Below are 27,173 nucleotides of genomic sequence, written 5' to 3' on the forward strand. Positions count from 1 at the left end.
AAAATTCAAGAAATGATCTGGTGGAATCTTTACTGAAATTTCATTGAGTCTTTAGACCAAACTGTAAAGCACTGACATGTTGACAAGTCTTCCTATCTATGAACATAGGCTATTTCTCCTTTTAGTTTTTTAAAATTTATTTCATGTTTTGTAGTTTCCCTTACATAGATTTTATGCCTATTTTATTAGATTTATACTTAATATTTCATTTTTGTGGTGCTAGTGTATATGGTTTTGTATTTTTATCTTCAAATGCCACTTGTTCTTTGCTGGTATACAGGAAAGCAATTGACTTTTATCCTACAATCTTGCTATAATCACTTATTAGTAATGAGTTGGGAGAGTTGTTCTTGATTTATATTTTCTACAGAGCTGCCTGCCACAGGGTTGGAAGTGTGGGTCGGGTATGGGCAACTTTACTAAGAGCTGAATTTGACAAAAGTTAGCTACATTTACTGTCTAACACTTTCCCTGGAAGTTGCAAACCTTCAAGACTCCAGAGTTCCAAAATCATTAAATGGATTTCCACTGTTTAGATGGGGGATTCCTGGTGCTTCCTATTCCACCATCTTCCACAAATCCTCCCCATTTGATTCATTTTTATTATTCCTCTATATTTATATCCTCCATTCAGTGACATATAATTCCTATACTTTCCTTTAGTTTTTGAGCATGTTTAAAATAAATGATTCAAAGTCTTTATCTAGTACATTTAAAGTCTGAGCTTCCTCAAGGAAGACCCTGTATATGGGTGCAACCTTGTTTCTTTAGATGCCTCGGAACTTTTTGTTGTTGAAAACTGCTATTTCTAATATTATAATGTGATGGAAATCAGGGTCTTCTCTATCCACAGGGTCTGTCTGCTCTTCTCAACTGATTCTGTAAAGTCTGCATTCTTCATTGTTTGTGGCAACTGAAATCTCTGGACAGTCAGCTTAGTGGTCAGCTAGTGAGTTATCACACACTTCCATAAAACCCTGAAACCAAAAAAGAAGAGAGAGAACAGCATTCCCAATCTGCAGACGGGCTGTGAGTCCTGGGCATGCCATCAGCGCTCAGCTAGGAAATCTACAACCCCACTGGGGCTCTCACTTCTTGCTGGCACAGAAACCCAAGGTCAGACAGAGGTGCAAGTTTATGGCTTTCTCAGGTCTTTCTGAGCACATGCTCAGAAAGTAAAGGTTTAAGGTTTTTTAGAAGAAAAAAAAGCAATTTTTCTCTTTGTAAGAAAGTCTTTTTTTGTGTACATGAGCTGGAGGGGACTGTGGTTAGATGACCCCAGTACCTCACAGCCTGATAAACTCTAAGGCAGAGTGCTGGGCTCTGAACTCTGACGGACAATACGAGATGCTCGACACTGACCAGGGTCACAGCGCTTGCCCTCGGGAAGCCCCTCCCTCCAGCACCTCGTCATCCAGAGCATGCAGCGGTGCGCTTTGTTCAGAGTGTGACTGTGCTATCAGACAAGGGGCAGAACAAAGCCACACCAAGATGCAGACGGCAGCTCATGCCGACTCCTGACCTGACCCCAGAGGCTCATGCTGGTGTCCCAACTCCTCTCCTGCCGCAGTCAAGTGACTATGTGCCATGAACGTGCAGGGCCCTGGACAAACAGAACAGGGAACATTACATCCCAAAGACACAACTACACCACGCAAAGCTGCAGAAATCCCCACAAGCTGACCAACACTTCAACATCCACATGTGGATATTCAGCTTCCACTTTATTTTAGTTATAAAACAATTGCCAAAACACAAAATTAAAAAAAAAAACACACACAAACACAGTATGTTTTTATTCCTTCTTTTGTTGCAGAAAATAAATAACCGTCACATATTCCATATGCTTGTCTATAAAAGCATTTCTAAAAATGTAATTTACTGGATTTAACAGCATAATCTTTTTGGCTTTTCAACTGCAGTATCATACAGCAGATCATTTTATTTTACTAACTTTTTAAAAGCACTTGGGCTGCAGCAACTTTCGATAAAGGCCGTTTGTGAGCTTAAAAATCTTTTTCCAAGTTATTTTTTAAACGGTTAAACTGAATACAACCAGGTCTTAAATGTATTCTATTTAAGAGGAGAATATAGTTTTTCTTTTATAAAAATTGCCCCTCAAACTCACAAACACCCAAATGGACATAAAAAGTGGGTCTGTCTTCATAGAAATTAACAAAAGGAAGGAACAAGACACAGCCGGCCCCCATGAAATGCATCCAGCCAAGCATGCGCCTCAGAGTACGGACGCTCACAACTCCAGTGTGACCCTCGGGACTTTTTAAAAGAACAGTGTTCAGTCATCTAAACCTATGTTTCTGAAAAGGTAGGACATAGACTCCCCATTGTGAATCCGACGGATGGCTTCTGAGAGGGTCATGCTGATATCCACAGTTTTGATTTTGGGGCACTGGAGCTTCTGGATTTCATGTGGAATTGTATTGGTAACCACCACCTGCCAATCAAGAGGAAGAAAGGAGAGGTCGTAACACCAAGTAGCCTCCTGGATGGGTCTGAAAACGTGACACATTCTCACCCTTCTGAGTCCTAGTTCCAGGACTGGGGTCTACTCTGCCTTCAGCATGAGTTCAGTCAGTGTGAACACAACCTGCATCTGAGGTTAAGGTTTGCACCCACTGTGACAGCTATACAGACAGATGACAGCAAGTGTGGGCAAGGACGTGGAGAAACTGGAAGGCTCACTCACTGCTGGTGGGAACACAAACTGGTTCAGCTGTGTCGGAAAACAGCCTGGAGGTTCCTCAAACGGTTAAACATAGAGTTACCGTGTGACCCAGCAACTCTTCTCTTAGGTAGACACCCAAGAGAAATGAAAACATCTCCATTGGAAAACCTGTACATAAAAGTTCATAATAGTGTTATTTACAATAGTCAAAAAGAGGAAACAACCCAAATTATGAATAGAAAGCAAAATGTGCTACATCCAGGCAATGAAATACCATTAGGCAAAAATAAGGAACGAAGTACTGACACCTGCTGCAACACGGGCGAACTTTCAAAACATTATGCTAGTGAAAGGAGCCAGACACCAAAGGCCATGGTATTATATGATTCCATTTACATGAGAAGGCCGGGTTAGGCAAACCTGTTACAGAGACAGACAGCGGATTAGCGGCCACCTAAAGATGAGTGGGTTGAGAAGAATTGCAGGCAGACAACGGGTAAGGAGTTCCACTGTGGCAGCCTGAAAATGTTCTAAAAGTGAGGGTGGTAATGGTTGCACAATTCTGTGGAAAAACTGAAGATTAGTATATATTTACTTTTTAAAATGAATTTGTATTGCAGTACAGTTGACTTATGATGTGTTAGTTTCTGCTGTACAGCATAGTGAATCAATTATACATATGCATATATCCACTCCTTTTCAGCTTCTTTTCCATACACGGCATTATAGAGTATTGATGGGTAGAGTACCCTGTGCTATACAGTAGGTCCTTGTTGATCATCTATTTTATACATCATAGTGTGTATATGTCAATCCAAATCTCCCAATTTATCCCTCTCCCTCTTTACCCCTTGGTGACCACAAGTTTGTTTTCTACATCTGCGACTATTTCTGTTTTGTAAATAGGCTCATTTGTACCATTTTTTTAAGACTCCACTTATAAGCAATATATGACATTTGTCTTTCTCGCATACTTTAAATGGGCCAGTCATAAGGCATGTGAATTACAGACCTTCCTCCCACCCACCATCCAAGCTTTCACTTTACATGGTTTCAGTTACCCCTGGTCAACGTCGGTCTGAAAACATTACATGGAAGGTTCCAGAAATAAATAACCCATACATCTTAAATCATGCAGAGAGCCGAGTAGTGTGAGAAAACCTCACACCGTGGTGCCGCATCCGGGAGGGGGCTCATCCCTCTGTCCGGCAGATCCCACCCCGGCAGTGACTCACAGTGCCTGTGACCAGTGGACCCTTATCTGCCTTAATAATGACCCCAGAGCACAAGAGCAGTGATACTGGCAATTCAGATACACCAAAGAGAAGTTGCTAAGTGCTTCCTTTAAGCAAAAAGGCAAAAGTTCTCAAAGAAAAAAATTTTGTGCGCTGAGATTGTGAAGATCCATGGTAAGAATGAATCGTCCATCTGTGAAATTATGTAGAAGGAAACAAATTCATGCTGGTTTTGCTGTTGCACCTCAAACCACAAAAGTTATGGCTACAGTGTGTGGTAAGTGCTTAGTTAAGACGAAAAAGGCATTAAATTTGCACAATAAGGTATGTTATTATAATAGTTATATTTTATCATTAGTTATTGTTAATCTACTACTGCGCTTAACTAATAAACTCCATCACAGACTACACACAGGGTTCAGTACTATCCTGCACAGTTTTGGACATCCCCTGGCAGGCCGTGGAACCCATCTCCTGTGGATAAGTGGGGACTTTGGACTTCCCTTGTGGCTCAGCTGGTAAAGAATCCACCTGCAATGTGGGAGACCTGGGTTCAATCCCTGGGTTGGGAAGATTCCCTGGAGAAGGGAAACGCCACCCACTCCAGTATTCTTGCCTGGAGAATTCCATGGTCTGTATAGTCCATGGGGTCACACAGAGTCGGACACGACTGTGACTTTCACTTTCCAGTATATCTCAAAAAGCTGATATTTTAAAAAGTTAAGATTTGATAAAACATCTAAAAAAGGAGAAACAAACATTTTTCAAAAGCTATAAAAAAAACAAACAAACTCAGCCTTCTTTAAAAAAAACAGAGGATAGAAATACTTCTCAAGTTATTATTTATAATACATATTTCCTATTTCCAAAATAAGCCTCAAGACAGTTCATAACAAGAAAGTCCACACACGAGACTTGAATGGGACAGTCAGGGATCATGCCAAACCAGCACTAAGAATGCAATCACCTGGCCACCGTGAGGACTCAGACTGGCTCTCTGCCTGATCGTCCAGGAATGTACAGGAGACAGCACTTTTATTTCTTGAAAGATAATAAGCATGTGATTCACACAATCGCTGTCCAGCCAGCCAGGCCCTGGGCCGAGGTGGACAGAGCAGAGCAGGGATGCCTGCTTGGCTCACTTCACCAGCCAGGCACTGGGCCGAGGCAGACACAGCAGGGCAGGGATGCCTGCTCGGTTCACTTCATCAGCCAGGCGCTGGGCCAAGGTGGACAGAGCAGGGTAGGGATGCCTGCCCAGCTCACTTCAGCTGGGAGCCACAGGCACATAGGAAGATGGCCAGCATGCCCTCCTCTTTGTCATGTCACAGGCATCTGTCCAGGGGGAGTTGGGCCTCAGCATCAGGCAAATAGGGTCTGAACCCACGTGCGCCTCGTGGCTGCTCAACCTGAGGTCCCTGCATGTCTCTCACTCTCCCCAAAAGGGTGTGTCGAAGCTCAGGGTGGGTGTGTGCCTGACCCTGGGCAGTACTTGCAGGGACTGTGTACTCCATCAATAGAAGTTACTAAAACTACCACTCACTGCCACTGTCAGGAGCAGAGGCTACAGCCAGTGACCAACAAAACAGAACTCATGCCAGGAATCCACTCTTAACGCTCCACCTACTCTCGTGACCTCAGGTCAGGGGCCCACATGCACCAGCAGGTGTGCCCACACGTGGCCCGTCTCTGTTACCTCATCGATGGCAGACTCCTCGATCAGCCGGGGGGCGTCGGAGGACAGCAGGCCGTGGGTCGCCATCACGAAGATCTTATATGCACCCCTCTCCTTTAGGGTCTCTGCGGCGGCCAGGAAGCTGTCTACATCGTCGATGATGTCATCCTGGCATTACACATGCAGCAAAAGACATGAGCACTTGTGCAAAGGTGAGTCTAGACCATGGGGAGAGAGGAGGGACTAAAGACTTGTGCAGAGGTAAGTCTAGACCATGGGGAGAGAGGAGGGACTGAAGACATCTGCAAAGGTGAGTCTAGACCATGGGGAGAGGGAAGGGGCTAATTCTACTATGACATGCTTGCTGTCCATGGGGACCTGTCCAGACAGCGAGGTCACTGGCTTCCGTGGTGTTCCCTCTGGGCCTCCCAGCTGGACAGTCATGACAGCTGTCACTTCATGGCTCCTGGGCCCTTGTCTTTCTGTCCCTACTTTCCAGAGCAACGCCCCACCAGGCAGGGGCTCCAGGAACATGCACCCATAAGTTCATGCCCAGTACAGCACCTGTTAGGAGATGCTCTGACTCCACCAGGTTCTTTCCCCTTTGGTGCTACTTTTCCTTATTTTCTGAATTTTCTCCACTGGGTGGATGGGAAATGGGGTCTTATATATTTTTTTATAATGGGAAGACAAAAAATACTATCAACAAAATACACAGTCTAGTGGTTTCTAATCTCACAGACGCCCAGTACGAGGTAATAGAAAATACATATGGTGGTTTCTGTTCCTGGATCCTGACAGCAGGCTTCTAAAGTGGTTGTAGATGCCTCAGTAATCAGAGCACGACAAGAGTCTCTTGTCTTTACTCAGTGACTCTGGAGGGCTCTTGGGCGAGGGCTGGTCCCAGAAAGACCAGGCCATGATGAAAAGCCTGGCATTTTCAGCCCCCTCAACTCCTCCAGAGAAGGAAGGGGGCTGGAAATGGAGTTAATGACCCCCTCACAGGGTTCAGGGAGCTTCCAGGTGGTGCGCCCCAACTCCATGGGGACCCTCCCAGCTCTTGCCCTGAGCATCTCTCCCTTCCTCTGGCTGCTCATCTGAGTCCTACATCACATCTTTTAATGAACTGGTGAACGTTAAGTTAGTGTCTGCCTGGGTTCTGAGAGCTGTTCTAGGACATGTCCGAGTCCAAGGAGGGTCCCGGGAGTCATGTCAGACAGAAGTTGGAGGTCACCTAACAACTCCCAGTTTTTGGACCAAAGCAAACATTTAGCCTAAGACACCCACCAACTTAAGTGATATTTACCTGGCCATAGCACGATCCTCAGCACAATTAACAAGGTGAGCTGACAAGCTAACGAGGGTAAATACGACAACCAGTAGCGACAGAAGAGGTGCACGTACCACAATGATGGCGATCCTGCCTCCCACGTCACCAACAACTGTGATCGGGGGCTTTTCTTTAGGAATCAGCACTGGTCAGAAGAGAATACACACACGTTTCTGCATCTGATTTCCTGACATCCCTTTATCTGCCTAAAAGCAGAGCCCCCAAAAGAATTCAGTTGCCATAAATCCTGATCCAGGAATAACACAGAAAACTGGCTCTCATCACCCAGACCAGAGGTCAGTGCTGCTCCTACATGGACATCGCCATGGAGACAGACACATGGCCCTGTCTCCCCTAGCCCTTCCTGAAAGAGCCGCTCGTCCTCCCCTCGGTGCCCCTGCCCTACTCCCCTTCCCCTAAGCCTCAAATTCCAACCTTCTCCTAAAATCTGTCTTCTCTCTTGCTAATCTGTCTGTTGACAGTTTTATTTCACTGCAGCCTCCTGAGCAGTGAACCTAAAGAGGCTAGAGGAAAAGCTTCTTCTCCCTAACAGACTTAAACAAAAGCAGTATTTTTTTTTCCCATTGAAAAGGCGTTATTAAAGCTTGAAAGAAGTTTCTTAAAGACAAAAACAAACTTATGCACAACTCCAAGAGCCAGTCACAGCCACATTCTCATGTTCCCTCCTGGCCCAGGCAGAAGACGGTGAATAAGACATTGCTTTATTCACACACATTCCTCAAGTTTTCTCTTGTTTCCAGTCAATTCTTTCAATGGGCTGCATAATGAGTGGTGCTGATGAGACATTCTTCACCAAGGCCTCCCCTCTGAACCATTTACTTGTCTAGTATTTTACACCAGAAATACCAGGACCATGAATAACTTGGGCACCTAGAGCTTTCTGCCCGTGTTAACCTCTGCTCTAGCACATACTACTGAGTGGATGAATGTGATCCCTGATGGGCCACAAGTGAGTCTAAACTAGGCATGTTCATGGGTCTTGCTGGGATCAGACAGGCTGCGCTGCTAAGGGGCCATCAGAGATGCACTTGTCACAGCCAGAAAAATGTACCAGTTTTTGCCAACTTAAGAAACAGACAAGAAGTACTTCACATTCAATAAAAAGATTAAGTCAGCCTTAAAGGCAAAGAGGAAGTGACCCGGGGCTGCATGCTTACTGGGGATCTCCAGGCTGGGGTGGATGGCGGCTGCGCTCCTGACCATAGGCGGGGAGTGCCGCCCGTCCACCAGGTCGGACTCGGCGTCCTGTGCTTCTCCATGAATCACCGCAATGCCCAAACGCAGGCGCTCGGCGAAAGACTGGGCCCTAGGGAGAACAGGAGGTGGGTCACAGCCATGCAAAGTGGTTTCTACTCATGTCTACGGAGAAGTATCACAGGAATTCAGAAAATGAAGTTTCCGAAAGGATTAGTGAAAAAGGAGACAGAAACCACCTCAGCTTCTGGGAATCCAGGACAGAGTGTGGAGAACCCACCTGACACACGTCCCCCCTGCAGGGCCTGTGGGCGTGCAGCCAGCGAGTGAGCCTGTGCTATAGGCTAGTTCACCTCCCTGAAGCCTCTGCTTCCTCACTTGGAGCTATGCACTCTCCCTGCTCACCTGGTTAACAGTGAGAACCAACACGTGAGGCGGAGCGCGCTAACGACTCAGCAGAGTAGGAAGGCTCAGATGACGGAGGGCATTTTTCAGCAATAAAGTGTTTTTAGATGCAGGGGATGTACAATGTTGGTGGTACATACCACTGCTGCACACTGAATAGACTGCGGTGTAGTATAAACATAACTCTAGATGCACTGGGAGACCAGACGTCCATGTGACTCACTTTACTGCAACGCTGTTTTCTGGAACCCACAACACCCCCAGGGTGTGTCTGTGTCTGACATCCTTTCAGTCAAACACAACTGCAGGTTCTGCGCCCCTGTCTCATCAGTTACTCCAGTTACATGGAACTCTCAGCACTGCCCCATTTGCACACCTGTAGTGTCTGAAAGTTTTGTAAAATGTCACTTTTTAACACATACCAATCAGTGGCTTCTTGGCTGGATAGAATTATCTGTTAATAAATTACTGAGTTCCTCTGAATAAAAGGCAGTAAACAACCTCAAATATATTTGCTGGCGAAGATGTGAAGATGAACCACCAGCAGCTACCCCAGGGCAGGGCTGGGACTCTATAGTCCTGGACACTTCCTGGTAAGAAATGTGACCGGCAGTCACAGACGGGGACTGGGACAAGGGAGGATGATGAACCATCACCTAATAAATGAAATCGGCAGACAGGCTGTGCACTATCAGCTCCCAGGTCAAAAAGCAAGGGCCAGAGAGGGAGCTGCTGCAATGCGACCCAGAACACTGGGATTCAATGGGCTGGACTCAGGTGTGGTTTTACACAGCAGCTGTGAGCACCCACCTACCTCTTGGCTGAGGCCGGAGACTTGGCCACGATGACGGCGTTCCTGTAATCTGGGATCTGAGAAGAGGAGGGGCTGGGTGACTGCCATGTCTCCAAAGGCTGCTCACACCAGCTCCACAGTCAATAAAAAGCAACACCCCAACACACTCAGAAATGTCAGCTGGTCACTTGAACGTTTTCCAAAAAGAGAGAAAACTCAAAGTAAATTTCCTCTTTGGAAAATGAAGAAATGCCTACCTAAGGAAAAAAATTATCATCAAGACATGAATCTCATAGACTTATTTTAAGAAAAAAAGTAGAGTTAATCAGTAATAAGCTCATATCTAAGTGGCAGCAAAGATGTTTTTATAAAATCAACAGGAAGTCCTCTCATGGACCCCTGTTACATGTAATTTCACAGCCCAAGGATGATACTCACTGGACCTGAATCGAAGGCATTTGTCAACTTCTAAACAAGTGATTACTTAATGTAACTGTCACAGCTGATGAAGAAAGAAACCAGCCTGCTAATGGAATCAGCCCAGCACTCTTTACAAAGATACTAAGAGCCCTTAAGAAAATAAGCAAATGTCGGTCTACATTGAAGCCCTTCACTTTGAGCATCTGAGTGACCTGGATGAAGATGATGACAACTGAAGAGACACCCAGTACCAACTCCTCAGAGCTCACAGGACAGGACTAGCAATGCTTTTCAGCTGAGCAGTAGTTTGCTGTTTCTGATTTCATCTGGGCAATATTTTCAAACCATGTGCTTAAAATCTAATCAATTCATTAAATTATGTTATTCCATTCAGATATATCCCCATTGATTTCTCACAATTATGCTAGCTTGGTGAACTGGAACATAAGCACTCACCACCATCTAGCACATTGCACAATGCCTAGCATGTGGAAAAAACTAAATAACCAATACTTAGTAAACAAACAAAACCCTGATGAATTTGAAGAAGGTTCTATTATAGATATACCTAATTGGATAAGATGTCTCTCCATCTGGTCCATCTACACACATAAATAGCACAAAATATTTTCATTTTCGCATGTTCCTCATCTTTCCTGGGAGTCTTTATGAACTGTTTTATGTATTTCCATGCCTCACTGAACATCATCAAACAGCACCAAACCCAACCAAGAGGAGAAATAACTGATGAAGGAACAGTTACTAAAGCAAAGAAAAGGAAACTTTAAAAGAAAGGACTTTTTACAATAAAAACAGGTCTACTTCCTCCTCGGGACTCAAAACAGGAAATCATATGCATAAAGAAAGAACAAGTTGTTATGAAGGTGGAGGTTATTATGGTCAAAGTAAGAAGGTCAGCAGCTGGCTGGTTCAGGGGCAGGATGGACGCGGCTGCAAGAAAATGTCAGCAAGAGCAAGGCATGGAATTTTCCAACCAATTCAGTACAGGAGAAAGCAAAACTTGAACAAAAAACAGTTAAATAATATATAGACTAGATACAAGATTTCAACATCTAATAGCTCCTGAAGAAAGAAATGAAAAATCCAAATTACAGAAAACAAAATTTGTAGGGAACGGAAAGGCCCCACTGAGCATCCAGTGAGATGGATGAAGATGGTTCATCTCACTGGATGCTGGTTCATGGGTCATAGATGTCCATAGACATGCCATGTGGAGATTTCAAAACCACAGCAAGAAGATAAAGCACTATCTCAAACGGGTAATTCTGTCCAAGTGCAGATTAATACAGCCCTTCAGACAACCTTAATTTTTGCAGTATCTAGTAAAATATTAAAAATGTAGATACTTTTCAATCATGATTCCACTTCCCAGTATATTTCAGAAGAGCACTTGTTTAAGTACTGTGAAAAGCAGGTACTGCTTTTAGTACTTGAAGTACTGAAAAAAGAATTTTCAGTGCAACATTACTTCAAATTTTTTTAAAAATAAAATATTTCACTTAAAAGAATGAAAATTTAAACTACCTAATATCCAGCCAAGAGGGAAATGGATGAAAAACCTGTGGCTCATTTAAACTTGTGCTTTAACGCCTAAACAGGCAGCTACTTACATTTACATTAACTAAACTCAAAAGAAATCAAGGATTCCATTCTCCAGTCACACTGGGCACTTCAGCTGCCATTCTGAAGGCAGAGTGAACATTTTCACTGGCATAGAAAGTTCTATCCATTACAGTTGGTCTGAACTTTGGAATACTGTGTAGCAATCATGAAGAAAAGAGGTAATCCTATATATCTAAACATGGAAAGACCACCAGACACCAGTTGGGGAAAGGAAAGACAGTTACAGAACAGGAAAGGAAAGAAAGTTTCAGAACACAAACAATATATCAACTCTTCCCCGCCCCAAATTGATATCTGCAACTATGTGTACATTGTAGAGGGAGAGAGGGTAAACTCAGAAGGTACTAAGAGGATTCAGGATTCAGGACACACCCCAGGCAGGTAGGAGGTGCCCTGCAGAGGGTCCGGCCCAGGCTGGTGATTCTAGGCACCTGAGGTCCAGGAGAAAAAGAGCAACTTCAGAGCTCCACAGATGAAGAGTCTCAAGTACACCAGTTACATTCATAAAGTCAACTTTAAGCAAAACATGTCAATGTTAATTCTTCATCGAGCCCAAGATGGAGATGCATATTTCAGCCTTAAACAGAAGGCTGAGAAGTCTGAGCTAACTCACCTCCTCCTGAATGTACTGTAAGAGGAAGGGAGATGCTCTCAAGTTGTCAACAGGTATATTGAAGAAGCCCTGGATTTCCTTCTGGTGTAAATCCATAGTAATGAGATGAGTCAGACCTTTGAAAACAAAGCAGACACACACACACAGATTGTTTCATGACCAGCTGCACTGTACGAATAAGAACTACATAAAATAAGATACCATATGGAATAAATTACTATCTAAAATTACTCTCTCATCAAAAACTCAGCCTCTTTATTCCTCAGATTCTTAGTACAATGAGATTATGAGATAATAGAAAATATAAATGCTGGTCTCTGCCCCCAGGACAGAACTCCTAACCCCTTGTTACTCCCTCAGTGCTAAGAGCACCAGGAGCCTCTCTTGTCACATCTGGTCTGTGACCCCATCTGACACAGAGCTCCTGAAAGCTCTGAAGATGGGCTCCTGGACATGGCTGGTCACCTTGATGGGAAGCTTGGCATTACCAGGCTTCCCACCCTTACTGTCCAGAAAGGGGGAGGCACTGGACATGGAGCTGATGAATAACCACGCCTCCCTGAAACCCCAAGAGCAAGGGCTCTGGGGAGTATCCGGGTGGTGAACACGGATACTCTCCTAAGCAAGTGGGGACCTGGGCTTGCCCTCCTCAGAAGGGAAAGACTGATGATTCTTCTTACAAAGAGATGCACGGTTTTCACACCAATTTAAAACAGCCAAAATCACAGCAATGAAGAAATGCCTCTAATAATTCTATCAGAGATTCCCTCTCCCTGAAGTTGTGTCAGTAGGCATGATAAAGCCAGATTAAGACATGTCTTCAGATATTAAGGTAAACCTCACATGCCTGTAACTGGAAAAAATGAAGAATCTTCATCCCACTGGCTCCTTGAAGGATATTTGAAATGGAAATACACACACACACACACACACACACACACACACACACACACACACACAATTCAATTGGAAAAATTTTTTAGAGCAAGAAAGTCTGGTGGCCCATCATGAGCAAGACTAGGAGGGCAGGGGACCTTCTCGGGAGCTTGATGGCCCATCTGCTCCCTTCAGCAAAGTTCTCAACAGGGTGTGCCTGGAGGTCACTGGGGTTCAGGTCTGGTCATTTTCTGTTTTGGTTTTGCCTTCTTTGAAATGCTACAGGAGAAATTTATTCTGCAGTAACTGTGTTAAAAGGTAGTATATGCGGACTTTTTATTCTTTTCTCTCTGTGCAAACTTTTTGTGATGTGTGCCTTCTATAGTCACATACACAAGTACACATTTGTGTGCATGTGCACACACACACAAAGTAACAACTCTGAAATTATTGAGAAACAAGGGGAGACACTTAGGATGTTACTGAAAAATGCACAACACAAAATAACACATAGGATTTGCAAAATATGACAAGCTGTCGTGGGAAAGAGAAGAGGTGAAAAGAAAGAGAGTTGCTATGTTAGAGTAGCTGATTCCAATGCCTTTTCTACTTTAAAAACAGCCTTAATAGGACTGCCACCTGCCATTTCAACTTTTTAATCTTTTAAACAAAGAATTTAGGAAAAAATAAGTTGTCCTCATGAGCTTTGTGTTCAGAGAGTTTGGACCAGGAGCAAACTGTCAGCATGGGCGTCTGTTACAGATTCACCATCTGGAAGCGACATCACTCTGGGCACTCTGTCCAATTTTCTGAGTAAGTGAACATGAGGCTTTATGATTCCTCAGGTAAAAATGCAACTCCCAGACCCCCATCAACCATCAATGCCCGCCCCTCACCGGCTTTGCACATCATGGAGGCCAGCAGCTTGGAAACGATGGAGCCCCTCTTCCTCATCTTGCACTGCTTGCTGTAGGGGAAGTACGGGACCACACCGATGATGCTCTTGGCGCAGGAGGTCTTACAGGCATACACCATGATCAGGAGCTCCATGATGGTGGTATTCACATCCCTGCAGCCCAAGGGCAAAGACCAGCAGGGAGGGTATCAGACTTGCCACGACCTCTCTCAGTCCCAGCTAAGCATCAGCAAGATGCCACACCCGCCTCGGCCAAGACAGGCTCCAGACACACAGAAGAGACAAATACCACTCTTCTCCGGCCTCCATCAGAAGCCCCCACGCTGCCTCTCAGCCAATGACTCAACTTCCTTTCCCACCAAGAATGGCACTGTTCACTCCAGTTTACTCAGGACAGAGCTCCAGAGGCATCCTTAGCTGCCCTCCTGTCCAGACACTGGCAACACCTCACACTCCACTGCTGCCCTGGCTGAGGCCCACCTCCCCAACGGATGGCAACAGCTGCACCCATACGTTCCCCGCCCCTTCCCCCTGTCCCTGGCACTCTGTCTGCAGCCACTCTCTGAATAGTACCTGGCTGATCTTAGAGTCACAGTCAGATCACAGACTCTCTGCCCAGGACCCAGGGATGGTTTCCCACTTGGCCTGTGGCAGATGCCCAAGGCCCCACAGGGCTCCTGAGGCTCCTTCTAGATCTGTCCCACTCCCTCTCTGCACCCTACTCCTCCTCCACGCCAGTCCTCATAGCCACCTGAGGGCCCTCCGTCTAGGGGCCCCCATTCCTGCCTGGAATGACCTCCTTGCCAGCTGGCACCAGCTTCCAGTGTTTGTCAGAGGTCACCCACCGATCGACCCTCACTCCAGCCTCCTGCCACCGTCACGCCAGCTTCCTTGCACACTGTGCTGGTTTTCCCCAGAGCCCTCATCACCTCCTGACAAACTGGATGATCTACTTGTTCATTACGTCACTTGCATGTCACAGAACGCAGGTTCCATGAAGAGCAGGGTCTGTGATCTATTCTAATCTTTTATGCCTCTTGCGTATCTGTAACAATGGCTGACACACAGCAGACATCTGACACATGTCTGTGAATAAGCGAGTACATGAAAGAGCAATGGGAAGCCTGGAGCTTTCAGGCGAGCAGCTTCTCTGGATTACAGAAAACTTAAGTCAATAGACATAATTTTCTTCACTTAAAATTTTTCTTATACTTTTAGTAAAAAGAGGCACTTATTTTACATATAAATGCACATTTAGCATGCAGCAATTTTTGGAATCTCTAGGCTAAAAACTGATGTACTATACAAACTCATTTCTAGACATTATTAAAAACTCCTGAGTTAAAATTTTCATCTAAGAGGCCTTCAGGGACATGTGTAAACAGAGTGGCGTTTGATCAAGGACTGGTGCAGACACCTCACTGCACTGAATCTTCTACCCAGTGTACACACCTGTGGCTCGACAATTTCTAGAACACACGGCTCCCAGAGGTCACGGCAGACAGAGACACATCTGCCTTCACTACCGTCTCTCTTCTCCTTTAACTTATGATGCGGCAGGACAGCACACAGTGACCACATTTAAATTATCCACAGGAAAAGCTTTAAGAACCCAACTAAGTGAACATCTCTCATGCTGCTTATTCTTTTTGGGAACTAGAAGAGCTTCCCTATAAGCTCCGTGAGACTCTAGCTCTTGACAGTGAATGCCACAGGTGCTCACTGTCCCATGCCTCTCCCCCAGCGCGCGGCTATCCCCACACTGAAAGGACACAGGAAAGTCAGCAGCTATGTCAGAAAGATCAGCTGAGTAGCATCGGGCTAGTTTTAAAACAATCTTAGTCCTTCTTGTCTGGGTAACTCTTATTATACTAGACATTCAAACCCAAACAGAGACCCAGAAAGCAACAACATTTCTGGTGGATAAGCTACTCACTTTGAAACAGTCTGAATGATGAAAACATCTTTTCCCCTCACAGATTCTTGAATTTGTACTCTTGTTTCTGGCAGGAAAAGGGGAAAAGAGAAGGGTGAACAAGGCACATCATTTTAAAAAAACACACAAGAAAATCTGCACCATTCCCCAAGGTTATAAACTACGGAAACTGGAACTGTTACAAACTCACTACAAGGCTTTAGATTCCATGGAGGATAACAAACACTGATTAACACACTTTGAAAATGCCACCTGACACTAGGGCCACACCAGACACATGCACTCTGCCTCAGGGGACAGATTCAACCCAGGCCAAGCTCATGCTTCCGTCAGCTGACAGCAACTGCCTTCGGGTGAGGTCTGAGGATGAACCTTTAAGTCCCCAGCTGTGACCTGCCCCATATTCTCTATGGAGCTGGTATTAGTGGGGGTGGGAACACCATGATGGCCCACCCCTGTCTGCCTTCCTGCAGATAGAACTCACTGGACACTGAGGCTGACTGCTCAGTTATGGCCGGGCTGGAATGGCAGGTACCACACAAAAAAGCCATCACAAGGGCACAGGATCACTCACCTCGGTCAGGCTCCTGATACACCTGCACTTTGCCCATCTCCACCCCTAGCCGCCTAGAGAAGAGAAAGAGGGACAGAGTGGAAACATTAATAAAACAGACAACATCTTTACTATTAAGATGGTTTAGAAATTGATGAAAATAAAACAAATTTTAAAAATAGAGACATTACTATTATCACATTTAAAGTGGGTCTCAAACTGTTTGGTCATCTAGCCCATCACACCTCCACCCCACACCTACCCTGTCCTGGGGCTCCCTGTGCTCCGGCCACATTCCTGCTGTCTCCTTTCTGCCTGGAGGACTCTGCCCCAATTCCCAATTGCTGCCATTTCCTGTCTCTCAATTCACATTCCACCTACAGGTTTACAGGCACTTGAGCACCTGAGCTAAGGCGGCACAACCTGCCCCATCTCTCTGATTTTCCTGCGCAGATCACTACCTGAAGTTATCCTATTTGTCTGTTTGTTGACTTTCTCCTTGTCTGGCGCCTCCACTAAAGAAGGAAGGATTCTGACCGGCTTGTTCACTCTTATACCCCAGTATCTAGATCAAAGTATAGTACACAGCAGGGGTTCAATATTTATTTAATAAGTTACTAAAATTATACTGAACTGTAACCTGTGAACTACCTTCATATAGCATAGACCCTTCATTGTTCTCTGTATTCAAATAGCTCTATACAAATGTAGCACCTCACACAATCGCTGGCACTCAGGAGTCCTGGTAAATGTCTCCTGAATCCATGTGTAGGAGTGATGACAGTTTACAAAAGGTGAATCCTTGGTGCACTGATGACATGCAGATTCACTGTAAAATAGCTGCTGTCAAAGTTAACACCAGTGCCAATATGCATGTTAAACGTAAACCACCACTGAACAAGCACAGGCTTTCACAGCGTGATTATACTCACTCAGCGATCTTCTTTGAAAGCTCCATACACGATGAATTCGAATTTGCTGAAAACAACACCAGACCCCCTTTGGTTATGTTCATCTTGGCTTCTGATTCAGGTGGCGCCACACAAAACATCAAAACCTTCTTGGTTTTCCAATTCTCAGCACCTAGAAAGATACCAAATATGTTAAAAACTGTCATATGAGATGAAATACACCTGAATATTTTTGAACAGCAAATGAGCTGAAGGAAATTAGTTTTTACCATAATGGAATCTTTCACATTGAACATGTATATGGACAAGTAGGGAGTCTACTTGAATTTATGGAAAGATGTCATCATACGACTCAGTTATTTTCATGACTACTGGGAATAAATGATAAACTTACAAGAAAGGTGGAGCTGAAGAGCTCAGTGTTTTACTGTTTGCTGCTTAAAGTCAATTACGACAACCTTCTTTTAGTTTCTGACAACAAAATTCCTCCTGGATTAACACACAGAAAAATGGCAGAGCCATTAGCAAGGACACGAACTGACTGACCCTTAAACAATGAATAAATAACCCATCCACACCCAGCTTTCCCTGTAATACCTGTTTACTCCAAACCCCCACCCCCACCCCGCCCCCAGCCTTGCAGCTGTCCTGGGTCCTGTCTAAGCCTGACCTGGTCATCGGCACTTTCCTCAACTGTTAACACAAGGTTGAGCAGATTACAATAATCTTGAAGGAAAGTGACTCAGCCCCATAACTGACCAGCAGCAGGGCACACAGAAAGACCCTGGCCTAGAGGCCTTCAGAGTCATCCACATGTTCCTCCTCCTTCCACTCTGGGGCGAGTGTCCTGATGGAGAAAGGCAGGCAAAGGACTGGGTGCAGGATCAGCAGCCCAGGAGGCCTGGAGGGATGGAAGAGTCTTCAGAGCAAGCCTGCTGCATTAACGCAGCTGTTATGTTTATGTGGCTGGCTCTTGGAAGGCTGGTGGAGGGAGGAAAAGTCTGGAGCCCATATCTTATTTGTTATTCTTAAATTTTAATTACACAAGTACATTCTCCTTGTAAAAAACTGAAACATGAGAGTTTAGACTAACGTCACCAGCTCGGATCTCCCAGGCTCCTCCCACCCACCTCCCCAGAAGAGACAGTTCTTATTACTGGTTTGATACAGATACCATCCGGCTGTTTACACATTCATACATGTGATCCCCATTAAAAAAAAAAAGGATAAAAATTCATTTGTAACATAAAAAGGGACCATCATACAACTCTATCTCTAATCTGCTTTATTTTGAAACAATGTATTTGAGAACCCAAGGAGAAAGCATAGACCCATTGTGTACTTTCTAACTGTTGCCAGTGCTCCCTGGTGCAGCCAGGCTGCACTGGCAGGTCACTAACCCAAACAGGCCCCCCTGCGCATGGGTCTCCCTCTGCAGTAACTGCCAGGGGGAGCCAAGGGGGCACAGGTGGGTGACTCATGGTCCCACAAGCAGGCTAGGAGAAAACACTTCCTCTTCAGAGGCCTTCCACAATGGGAAACGTGGGCCATCCCGCTGGACTTGGCCTATTAATTACAAACAGAAACATGTGAACAACTGGCCAAAGCCCTAAGGAGACCAAGAAGGACCACTGGTGGGTATAGCGGAAAGTGGCTTTGGAGCAGGGATGAGCAAGGTACACGCAGGCTAAAACAGGTTATTTCTGTAAATGAAACTATACTGGAACACAGCCATGCTCACTGTTTACAAAACTGGGGATGCAATGGTAGAGTTAGGTGTGGGCTGCAGAACCTAAAATATTACCTGGCCCCCTACAGAAAATGCATGCTGACCCAGCTTTATAGCATAGAGTCGGGCAGGGGGGCTGGTGCAAATGAAAGAAAGAATACTATTTAACCCTTGACACTCAGAATTGGAGGAGATCCTGGTTGTCTTCTATCACCATCTTGCAACCCCTTTACAGCTGTGTTTAGGAACAGAGGTCTGGAAAAGGAAACCACAACAAAAATAAAACTCATCCTCCTGTAGTTATGAACACAGGCTTTAGAGTCAACCCAGGTTTGCATCTTAGCTCCTATTTGCCCTCAACTTACTGCAAGATCTCACATAAACTAACCTCTCTCACCCTCATCCATGCCACTGAATACTGACCTTATAGGGTCACTGTAAGATTAGCTCCTGTACAGCACTTAACACACTGCCCCACATACAGGATACCCTTGGTAAATAGAAGCTATGAGGAGTCAGCTTGTAATATGTTCACTATCTACTGAACAAGCACGTAATATGCATGGGGGTGGCAACCTTTATGCATCCCCCAGTCTTCAAATAAGAAGCTTCTTAAAGGAAAACAGCGTTCTTGAGTGGACGTGTAACACTGAGAATCACAGTGTCTGAAGGGTAGGAAGAGTCCTCAGAAATAACTCAGTCCATCTCTAGGACTCCTACCAATGAGCCACTCCAGACATCTGAACAGCCCGGACCCAATGCCCACACCCTGAGGGATGTCCCAGCCATTCCAATCCTTCCTCAGAATACACAATGACTGCTTTCCTGGCAGCTGCCACCTCTGGGCTTTGTCCTTTCCTTGAAGATTTATGGGAAACCTCAAATTCCTTCTCCCCTAGGCAGTCCTCAGCCTATCTCAAGATGGCACTCTTGACCTGGGCCTGGCATTACTGATCATGGTTTAAGTCCTTCATCACTGACCATGCTCTCTAGGGTTCCAGTCCAGGCTTCAATAGTGGAAACCTAAGACCCCAACATACCACAGGCAGGGAGACTGTTTGGGAACAGGTATCAATACAGCCATGTTCTCCGACTGTTCATCTCAAGAGTTTGTCAAACAACAGAACTAGCTGCTAGTTTCAGTTCTCCTTTTCCTACTGTAAATTGAAATTGTGTTCTTTACCAAGCTTCAGGAAGAGTTTTAAAGAGAATCCTCAGAAGCAAGATAATCACCGGGATGGGGGGGCAGAAAGTTCATTAGCACAAGGCTTTAGTGTGAACAGAGTGTAAAGACAACATTCCCATTTCTCCCCCCATAAACTTCAGTTGCCCTTACATTTATCCTAAATTAACTCTGGAATGTGTGAGAATTATATATAACACATGAAAACACACTCTTTCCACAGAATCTCAGCACCTCACACAAAGTGGGTCATACTTCTCTTTGAATGAGACGGGGCAATCTGCTAAGTCTCATAAACCAAACCTCACTGAAAGACCACTTGCTCTGTAAGTGCTAGCAGTCATCGTAAAAAAAAACTGATCCACACCTCAGATGAGAAAGGCTGGCATCAAGGTGTGTAAACACCCTCCATCTGAAGACGGTTAGAGTCGCAATGTCAATACCCAATTTGTCTCCCCAGTTACCAGCTACGCGTTCTTGGCTTTCCCCTCTGGACAAGAGATAGAAGCCTGTTAAAAACAGCTTCCCCAGCAGAATTTAAGGCTCAGGACAACAGAGACTTTTTCCACTATGCTTTTCTCTGCTGTGTACCCAGGGCCTAGAACAGCACCTGGCAGACGGAGAGGCTCAGTACACGTCTGCAGATAACACATGTTGGTCAGATAAAGCCTGCCTCATTGAGCTGCACTGATTAACACACAGAGTTGAAAGTAGTTTGCAAGCTCAAAGGTGCCATAAAGAATTATTATTTTTATTCTGATGTTCTTCACATTTTGGGGATGTGAATTCTATGAGAATTAGAAGGGCAAAGCCTGTAATTAGATCAAATTAAGTCCCCAAGCCTCTGGGATCCCAGGCACTCTGCTGTCTCTCCATCAGAATGTTTTCTTTCAGCTAAATACCATTTTCTGAGTGCTCTGAATTCTTATGACAACTCAATAAAGCAGGTATTACACTGCAAGTCGACCCCTTTCAGACACTGTGCTAGGGGGCAGGGTGAGGCTTGGAGATGAAGATACTTCCTCCAGGCGGCCCTCCTGGAAGCAGGGGACACCAGGTCAGCTTCAGCTTGTCTCCCAAAACCAAGGAGGGTGACCTAACACTCAGAGTTACAGGCAGGTAGGACCTGACAAACACCAGGTTAAAAAAACATCTGTAGAAAACTCGCCTTGTTTGGAGAACAATTTATATCACGTGCCAAAGAAAGAACACATGACTCGGTATTTCCCCTTTGGAGAATTTATTGTAGGGAAAGAAGGAAAAAGCTCAATGATGGCCACTGCATGGTTTTTCTAGGAGGACGACCGTGAACATATGGAAAAGTTACATAATGGGGGCAATTAAGTAAAACTCTGAATATACATTCAATAGAATAAAAAACGGTATATATCTGAGACTGTGTGAAAGTGCTTATGTTAAGCGGGTACAGAGCGGAACTGCATCTCCTCCAAGCTGAACTGGGTGATAAGGGCAATGGACCAAGTCGGGACAGGAATAGGGAGGAGACGGGCAGGACTTTGTGGGGTTCAATAATGTGGGCGAATCACTTTAGTTGTGTACGGAACATCTTCACACATGAGAAATCACACTTTCTCACTCCAAATCTCCATCCCGAATTTCTTACTCCTTGCAAAAGCTGCACACCCAAACAGCGTCAGTGTCAATAAAAGGGGGAAAAATCCGCACCATCACTGTGCAGTCGGGGTGGGGGGGACCCTGAACAGCAGAAGCCTGCCTCGCAGCCACATCCCAGCCGCCCTCGGGCTCTGAGCGCCGGCCGAGGAAGAAAGCATCTTTCCGGGCGACAGAGGCCGGCCCGCACCGCGCTTCCGCCCGCGGCAGCAGGTTCCGGACCAGCCGGACCGGCCTCGCGCCAGGCCCGCGGACCCCGACAGACCGGACCGCGCTGAGGGCGACACGCGGCCGGCCCCCGCCGAGCCCCCCGCCCCTGCACCTGCGCCCCACAGGCCCGGCCCGCCGGCCGCGCCACCACCGTCGCCGGCTCCCGCCCGCCTACCTGGCCCCGACCCCAGCCCCGGCCCCGCCGCAGCTTCCGCTGCCGAAGGAGGAGAGCGCCGGTCCCCAGGCGGCCGGTCCAGGAGCAAAATGGCGACTCGGAGCTGGAGAACGGCGTCCGCGGCGACAGCGAGGCCTGGGGGCGGGGCCACGTGGGCGGGGCCTCAGGAGAGACCCTCTGCGGGGGCGGGACCCACCGAGGAGAGGGGCGGGACCCACCGAGGAGAGGGGCGGGGTCTTCGAGTCCAGCAGGAAAGTGCTAGGCCGGACGAGGGGCGGGGCGAGGTCGTGAGAGGGGCGGGGCCGACTGGAGGGGTGGGACCGGATCAGGCGAGGGGCGGGGCAGAGCCTCCAGTGCTAGAGGAACGCGATCATCACCGACACGTGAAAGCAGGTGAGGACTTGCTGTTTGGAATTACAAATGTCTGGGTTCAAGTCTTTACTGGCCTGTAACCTTGGACTCCAGTACTCTTGCTTGGAAAATCCCATGGGCGGAGGAGCCTGGTAGGCTGCAGTCCATGGGGTCCGAAGAGTCGGACACGACTGAGCGACTTCACTTTCACTTTTCACTTTCATGCATTGGAGAAGGCAATGGCAACCCACTCCAGTGTTCTTGCCTGGAGAATCCCAGGGACGGGGGAGCCTGGTGGGCTGCCGTCTATGGGGTCGCACAGAGTCGGACACGACTGAAGCGACTTAGCAGCAGCAGCAGCAACCTTGGGCAAACTCACTTCGCCTCTCTGTGCCTCAGTCTCCGCAGCTGAAAAGTGGAGATGATAGTAGCACCCATCTTAGGGATTGTTGGGAGGAGTAAGCAAAATAACACCTACTGAGTTTCCAGCACAGTTCTTGGCGTATAGTAAACCCTCTATTGTGGTTAATTACAGTTATTTGCTTTGTCGTCCTTTCTTCTTTTATCATAAAGTAAGGAATTGGTGCTTGCCTGTGTTCCTTATAATTTGAGTATGTTTTATATATGTATAAAACATAATAATTGCAAACACATATGGAGTGTGTCAGGTGAAGTGCTTACCACATATTAAACACTGTAGCTTATTTAACCCTCACAGAAGTATGAGATGATCTTATTATCTTCATTTTAATAGTTGTGGGAACTGAAACACTGACATTAAACAAATTGCCTAATGACAAGGGCTTCAGCTGTAAAGAATCCTCCTGCAATGCAGGAAACACAGGTTGGATCCCTGGGTCTGGAAGGTCCCCTGGTGAAGGAAATGGCTACCCACTCCTGTATTCTTGCCTGGGAAATTCCATGGACAGTGAAGCCTAGTGGGCTACAGTCCATGGATTCTCAAAAGAAGGACACAACTGAGCAACTAAACAACAAAATAACAAACAACCTGAACAAGAACTTCCATCCAGGTGGCCTGGCAGCATGGTCTGCATTAAGTCAGGCCCTATACCATGCCCCAGCTCCAGTTCTGCTTTGACTTTTTAACTAGAGTGAGGCTTGAAATCACTCACGAGAGGCAGCACAGCCAGCTAAAAGCAGCCGGTCCTCACAGTCCAACCTCCTAATTTACAGTGTGGAATACAAGCATCTCTATTTACGAACTATAAATTAACTATAAAATGCTTTCTGATATGGAGTCATTTCCTTTGCCTGACAGCTTTACAGGGTCTTACCTCTGTGAACAACAAGGCCAGTGAGCCCACAGACAGATTCATGTACAAAACTGAATCCCCTTCTAGGGTGCTTTGGTTTCATGCACTGCTTCTGCACTGACCCAGCCCTGATGCTTCTCACCTCCTGGTTTGGGTCTGCATTGGCTCCACCCAGCATTCCACAGTCCAAGTGACTGGATCTGACCAATCAGGGCCACTCATCTCTCTCAGCTCGATGATTCTCTCCAACGGCAGGCCTCAGCCAATCAGTTCATTTCAGTTCATTTCAGTGACTCAGTTGTGTTCGACTCTTTGCGACCCCATGGACTGCAGCGCGCTGGGCTTCCCTATCCATCACCAACTCCTGGAGTCTGCTCAAATTCTTGTCCGTGGAGTTGGTGATGCCATCCAACCATCTCATTCTCTGTCATCCCCTTCTCCTCCTGCCTTCAATCTTACAGGGTCTTTCCAAATGAGTCAGTTCTTGGCATCAGGTGGCCAAAGTATTGGAGTTTCAGCTTCCAATGAATATTCAGGACTGATTTCCTTTAGGTTGGACTGGTTGGATATCCTTGCAGTCCAAGGGACTCTCAAGAGTCTTCTTCAACACCACAGTTCAAAAACATCAATTCTTTGGCGCTCAGCTTTCTTTATAGTCCAACTCTCACATCCATACATGACTACTGGAAAAACCATAGCTTTGACTAGATGGACCTTTGTTGGCAAAGTAATGTCTTTGCTTTTTAATATGCTGTCTAGGTTGGTTATAGTTTTTCTTCCAAGGAGCAAGCATCTTTTAATTTCATGGCTGCAGTCACCATCTGCAGTGATTTTGGAGCCCCCCAAAATAAAGGCTGTTACTGTTTCCACTGTTTCCCTTGTTTCCCCATCTAATTGCCATGAAGTGATGGGACCAGATGCCATGATCTTAGTTTTCTGAATGTTGAGTTTTAAGCCAACTTTTTCAGTCTCCTCTTCCACTTTCATCAGGAGGCTCTTTATGTCTTCACTTTCTGCCATAAGGGTGGTGTCATCTGCATACCATCTGTCATCTGCATGCCATAAAGTTGGTATCATCTGCATCTGAGCCAATGGGAGCCCAGAAGATGCTTGAGCCTCAGTGGGCTACCTCTCCAGTTGATGCAGTCAGAATAACTAGAGGATCCTGAATATGGAACACTGAATTCCTTCCCTCCATCCCTGAAGTCAGTGTGGACTGAGTTTCCATCATCACAGGGGCCTGGCTGTTCTCCTCTGTTTACTTCTTTTTGTTCTTCCCCACTAGCCTGTTCCCCTATCCCTGAAATACAGGGCCTTTGCATATGCTGTTTCTGCCTCTGGGGACAGGTTCCCTCCTGCTGCCCTCTCCTCCATCAAGTCCTACTTAAACTACATCTCAGTGCAATTGTCATTTTTAAGCCTTTCCTAAACCACTCACCTTCTCTAAGGAAAAAAAAAAATTCACGCACTTTTCCTTCCTTAGGCTTATCATGATTGCTAACTGTGTATTTGTGTGTATGGTCATTTTATAAATATTCCCATCCCAGACACGGCAGGCAAGTTCTTGTCTCTTTTGTTGATCACTGTTTCCCAGTACCCAGCACAGTGTCTGGCACAAGTGTAGTACTCAAGAAATGTCTGAGGGTGACTTCAGAATTACCTCCACCCCGATGGAAAGGAGGTGGGCAATAGCACCACACAGGGACAATATTCCTGATAATTTAAAAATCGTCTCCACTAAGTCAGTATGAGCTAGCTCCCACATATTGTACTCCCAGGATTTGGCAATGAAATTGCCAGTTTCTCATTAGTTTCTCCTCATTGCAGGCATGTGGTTTTCAGTTTCCTTTGCTCTATTATGTCAGTTACCACTTATCCATCCACTTCCCATTCTCCAAACTCTTTTGAAATCCCTCATAGGCTGATGCCTTATCTCCCCCTCCTTCTTTATCCTTGGGGTTTAGGCCATGGGAGCGAGCCATGATGGACATCCAGCCCAGACACCCCACTAGTGACTGCAGCCCCAGTCACTACTTGACTTCAACTGCATGAGAGACTGAAGTGAGAACCACCCAAGTGAGTGAACTCAAGCCACAAAAAATTGAGAGATAATAATAAAATTTTGTACTAAGTTGCTGCCTTTGGTGGTGTCTTTGTGTGTGTGTGTGTCTTTTTTTTTTTTTTTTGGTCAATGTCTTGACACACCTCTATGGGTAATGAGCAAGAAAGGAGCAGAACCAGAATCTAAATGTTGTGGTCAGTTTCACTGTAATGAAGTTTTTGGTTAGTCTGTTTCTGAGCTTGATAATCGCTTGCAGAGCCTGCACATGATGGATCCTCAGTTTGCCTGCATCGTGTCACTGCCCACATTCAAGGGCACATAGAGTATGAATCAAGACACTCAATCCTAAGACATTGCCCTTCAACATTTTTTTAAGGAACTGAAAAGCATCTTTGCTAAAGTTTTATAGAAGGTTTTCAGCAGGGTGGTAAACCAGAAAACACAGACTTCTTCAAATGACCATTGAAACAAAAACAGAGGGATTTGACTGTCAGTCATTTTGACCAGGGTCTGTAGCCAGCTTCCTCCACAGAAATGACCTCAGCCAGAGAGCTGAAGGCACCTCTCTCAGGGAAGGTTTCCTCATCTGAAAAATGGGCACTAAGATTAGCAGTCACATATGGATTCCAGGTGGAGGATGACTTTTCCATGGAGTCAGAGGGTGGAGAGGACACCAGAGGAAGCTGTTGTGCAGCTGTCTCCCCACCCTCATATCTCTGGCCATCAGGAATGAACAAATGAAGCTTCAGTTTTTCCGCAAGTGGAGGAGGATGGCAGCTTGTTCAACTAGGCGAGGCTACAGAAGCCAGGGGCCTGGTCACTAGATAAGGGAAACTTGGAAGTTTCCATCTTTGTGTCCTTTCCTTCATCCTCTGGATTTTCTCCTTTTTAATCCACAACCCCCCATGGGGAAAAAAAAAGGCTTCGTTATCTTTCATGATGATTAATATTTACATATTATAAACAATTCAAACAAGCCAGAAGAAAAAATTAAAAAGATCTTTGTCATTATCTCATCATGGAGAAATAAGCACTTGACATTTTTTTAACCTCCTTTTCCCCCTTAACGATCCCTGGTCAGGGAACTAAGATCCTACAAGCCATGAGGTGCAGCCAAAAGAGAGAAGGAGACTGCAGACTGTGTGATTCCCTTTGTGGGGATTCCCTGGAAAACTAATCCATGGTGACAGGAGGCAGGTCAGGGAGGCCTGCAAAGGAACAAGAAGGAATTTTTCACAAAGACGCAAAAGTTCTATCACATCATATAGCATGACAGCAGTTCATACAACGGTAATACTGTATTTTGTGTAGAGTTGTTGTTTGTTGTTGTTTAGTCAGTCAGTCATGTC

At 45.8% G+C, this 27,173-nt stretch overlaps 1 protein-coding gene across 2 annotated transcripts; it reads right to left on the reverse strand.

Moving 5' to 3' along the window:
• Nucleotides 1-1,779: 1,779 nt before the first annotated feature.
• PRPSAP2 (phosphoribosyl pyrophosphate synthetase associated protein 2) lies at nucleotides 1,780-22,206 on the reverse strand. 2 transcript variants are annotated; one of them, XM_052657582.1, is made up of 12 exons: nucleotides 22,138-22,203; nucleotides 17,603-17,697; nucleotides 17,230-17,380; nucleotides 16,319-16,371; nucleotides 15,745-15,811; nucleotides 13,789-13,961; nucleotides 12,017-12,132; nucleotides 9,361-9,416; nucleotides 8,105-8,253; nucleotides 7,001-7,071; nucleotides 5,618-5,764; nucleotides 1,780-2,455 (listed from the first exon to the last, which is right to left on the reverse strand). In XM_052657582.1, the coding sequence occupies exons 3-12, from the start codon at nucleotides 17,346-17,348 to the stop codon at nucleotides 2,297-2,299; spliced, it is 1,110 nt and encodes a 369-aa protein (XP_052513542.1). In that variant the 5' UTR covers nucleotides 17,349-17,380; nucleotides 17,603-17,697; nucleotides 22,138-22,203; the 3' UTR covers nucleotides 1,780-2,296. The 2 variants fall into 2 exon arrangements, with proteins under 2 accessions (XP_052513542.1, XP_052513543.1); XM_052657583.1 differs by lacking the exon at nucleotides 17,603-17,697 and having other exon boundaries at nucleotides 22,138-22,206.
• Between the last annotated feature and the right edge of the window lie 4,967 nt (nucleotides 22,207-27,173).

This window comes from Budorcas taxicolor, chromosome 19 (genome assembly GCF_023091745.1).
Source record: "Budorcas taxicolor isolate Tak-1 chromosome 19, Takin1.1, whole genome shotgun sequence".
Lineage (NCBI taxonomy): Eukaryota > Metazoa > Chordata > Mammalia > Artiodactyla > Bovidae > Budorcas > Budorcas taxicolor.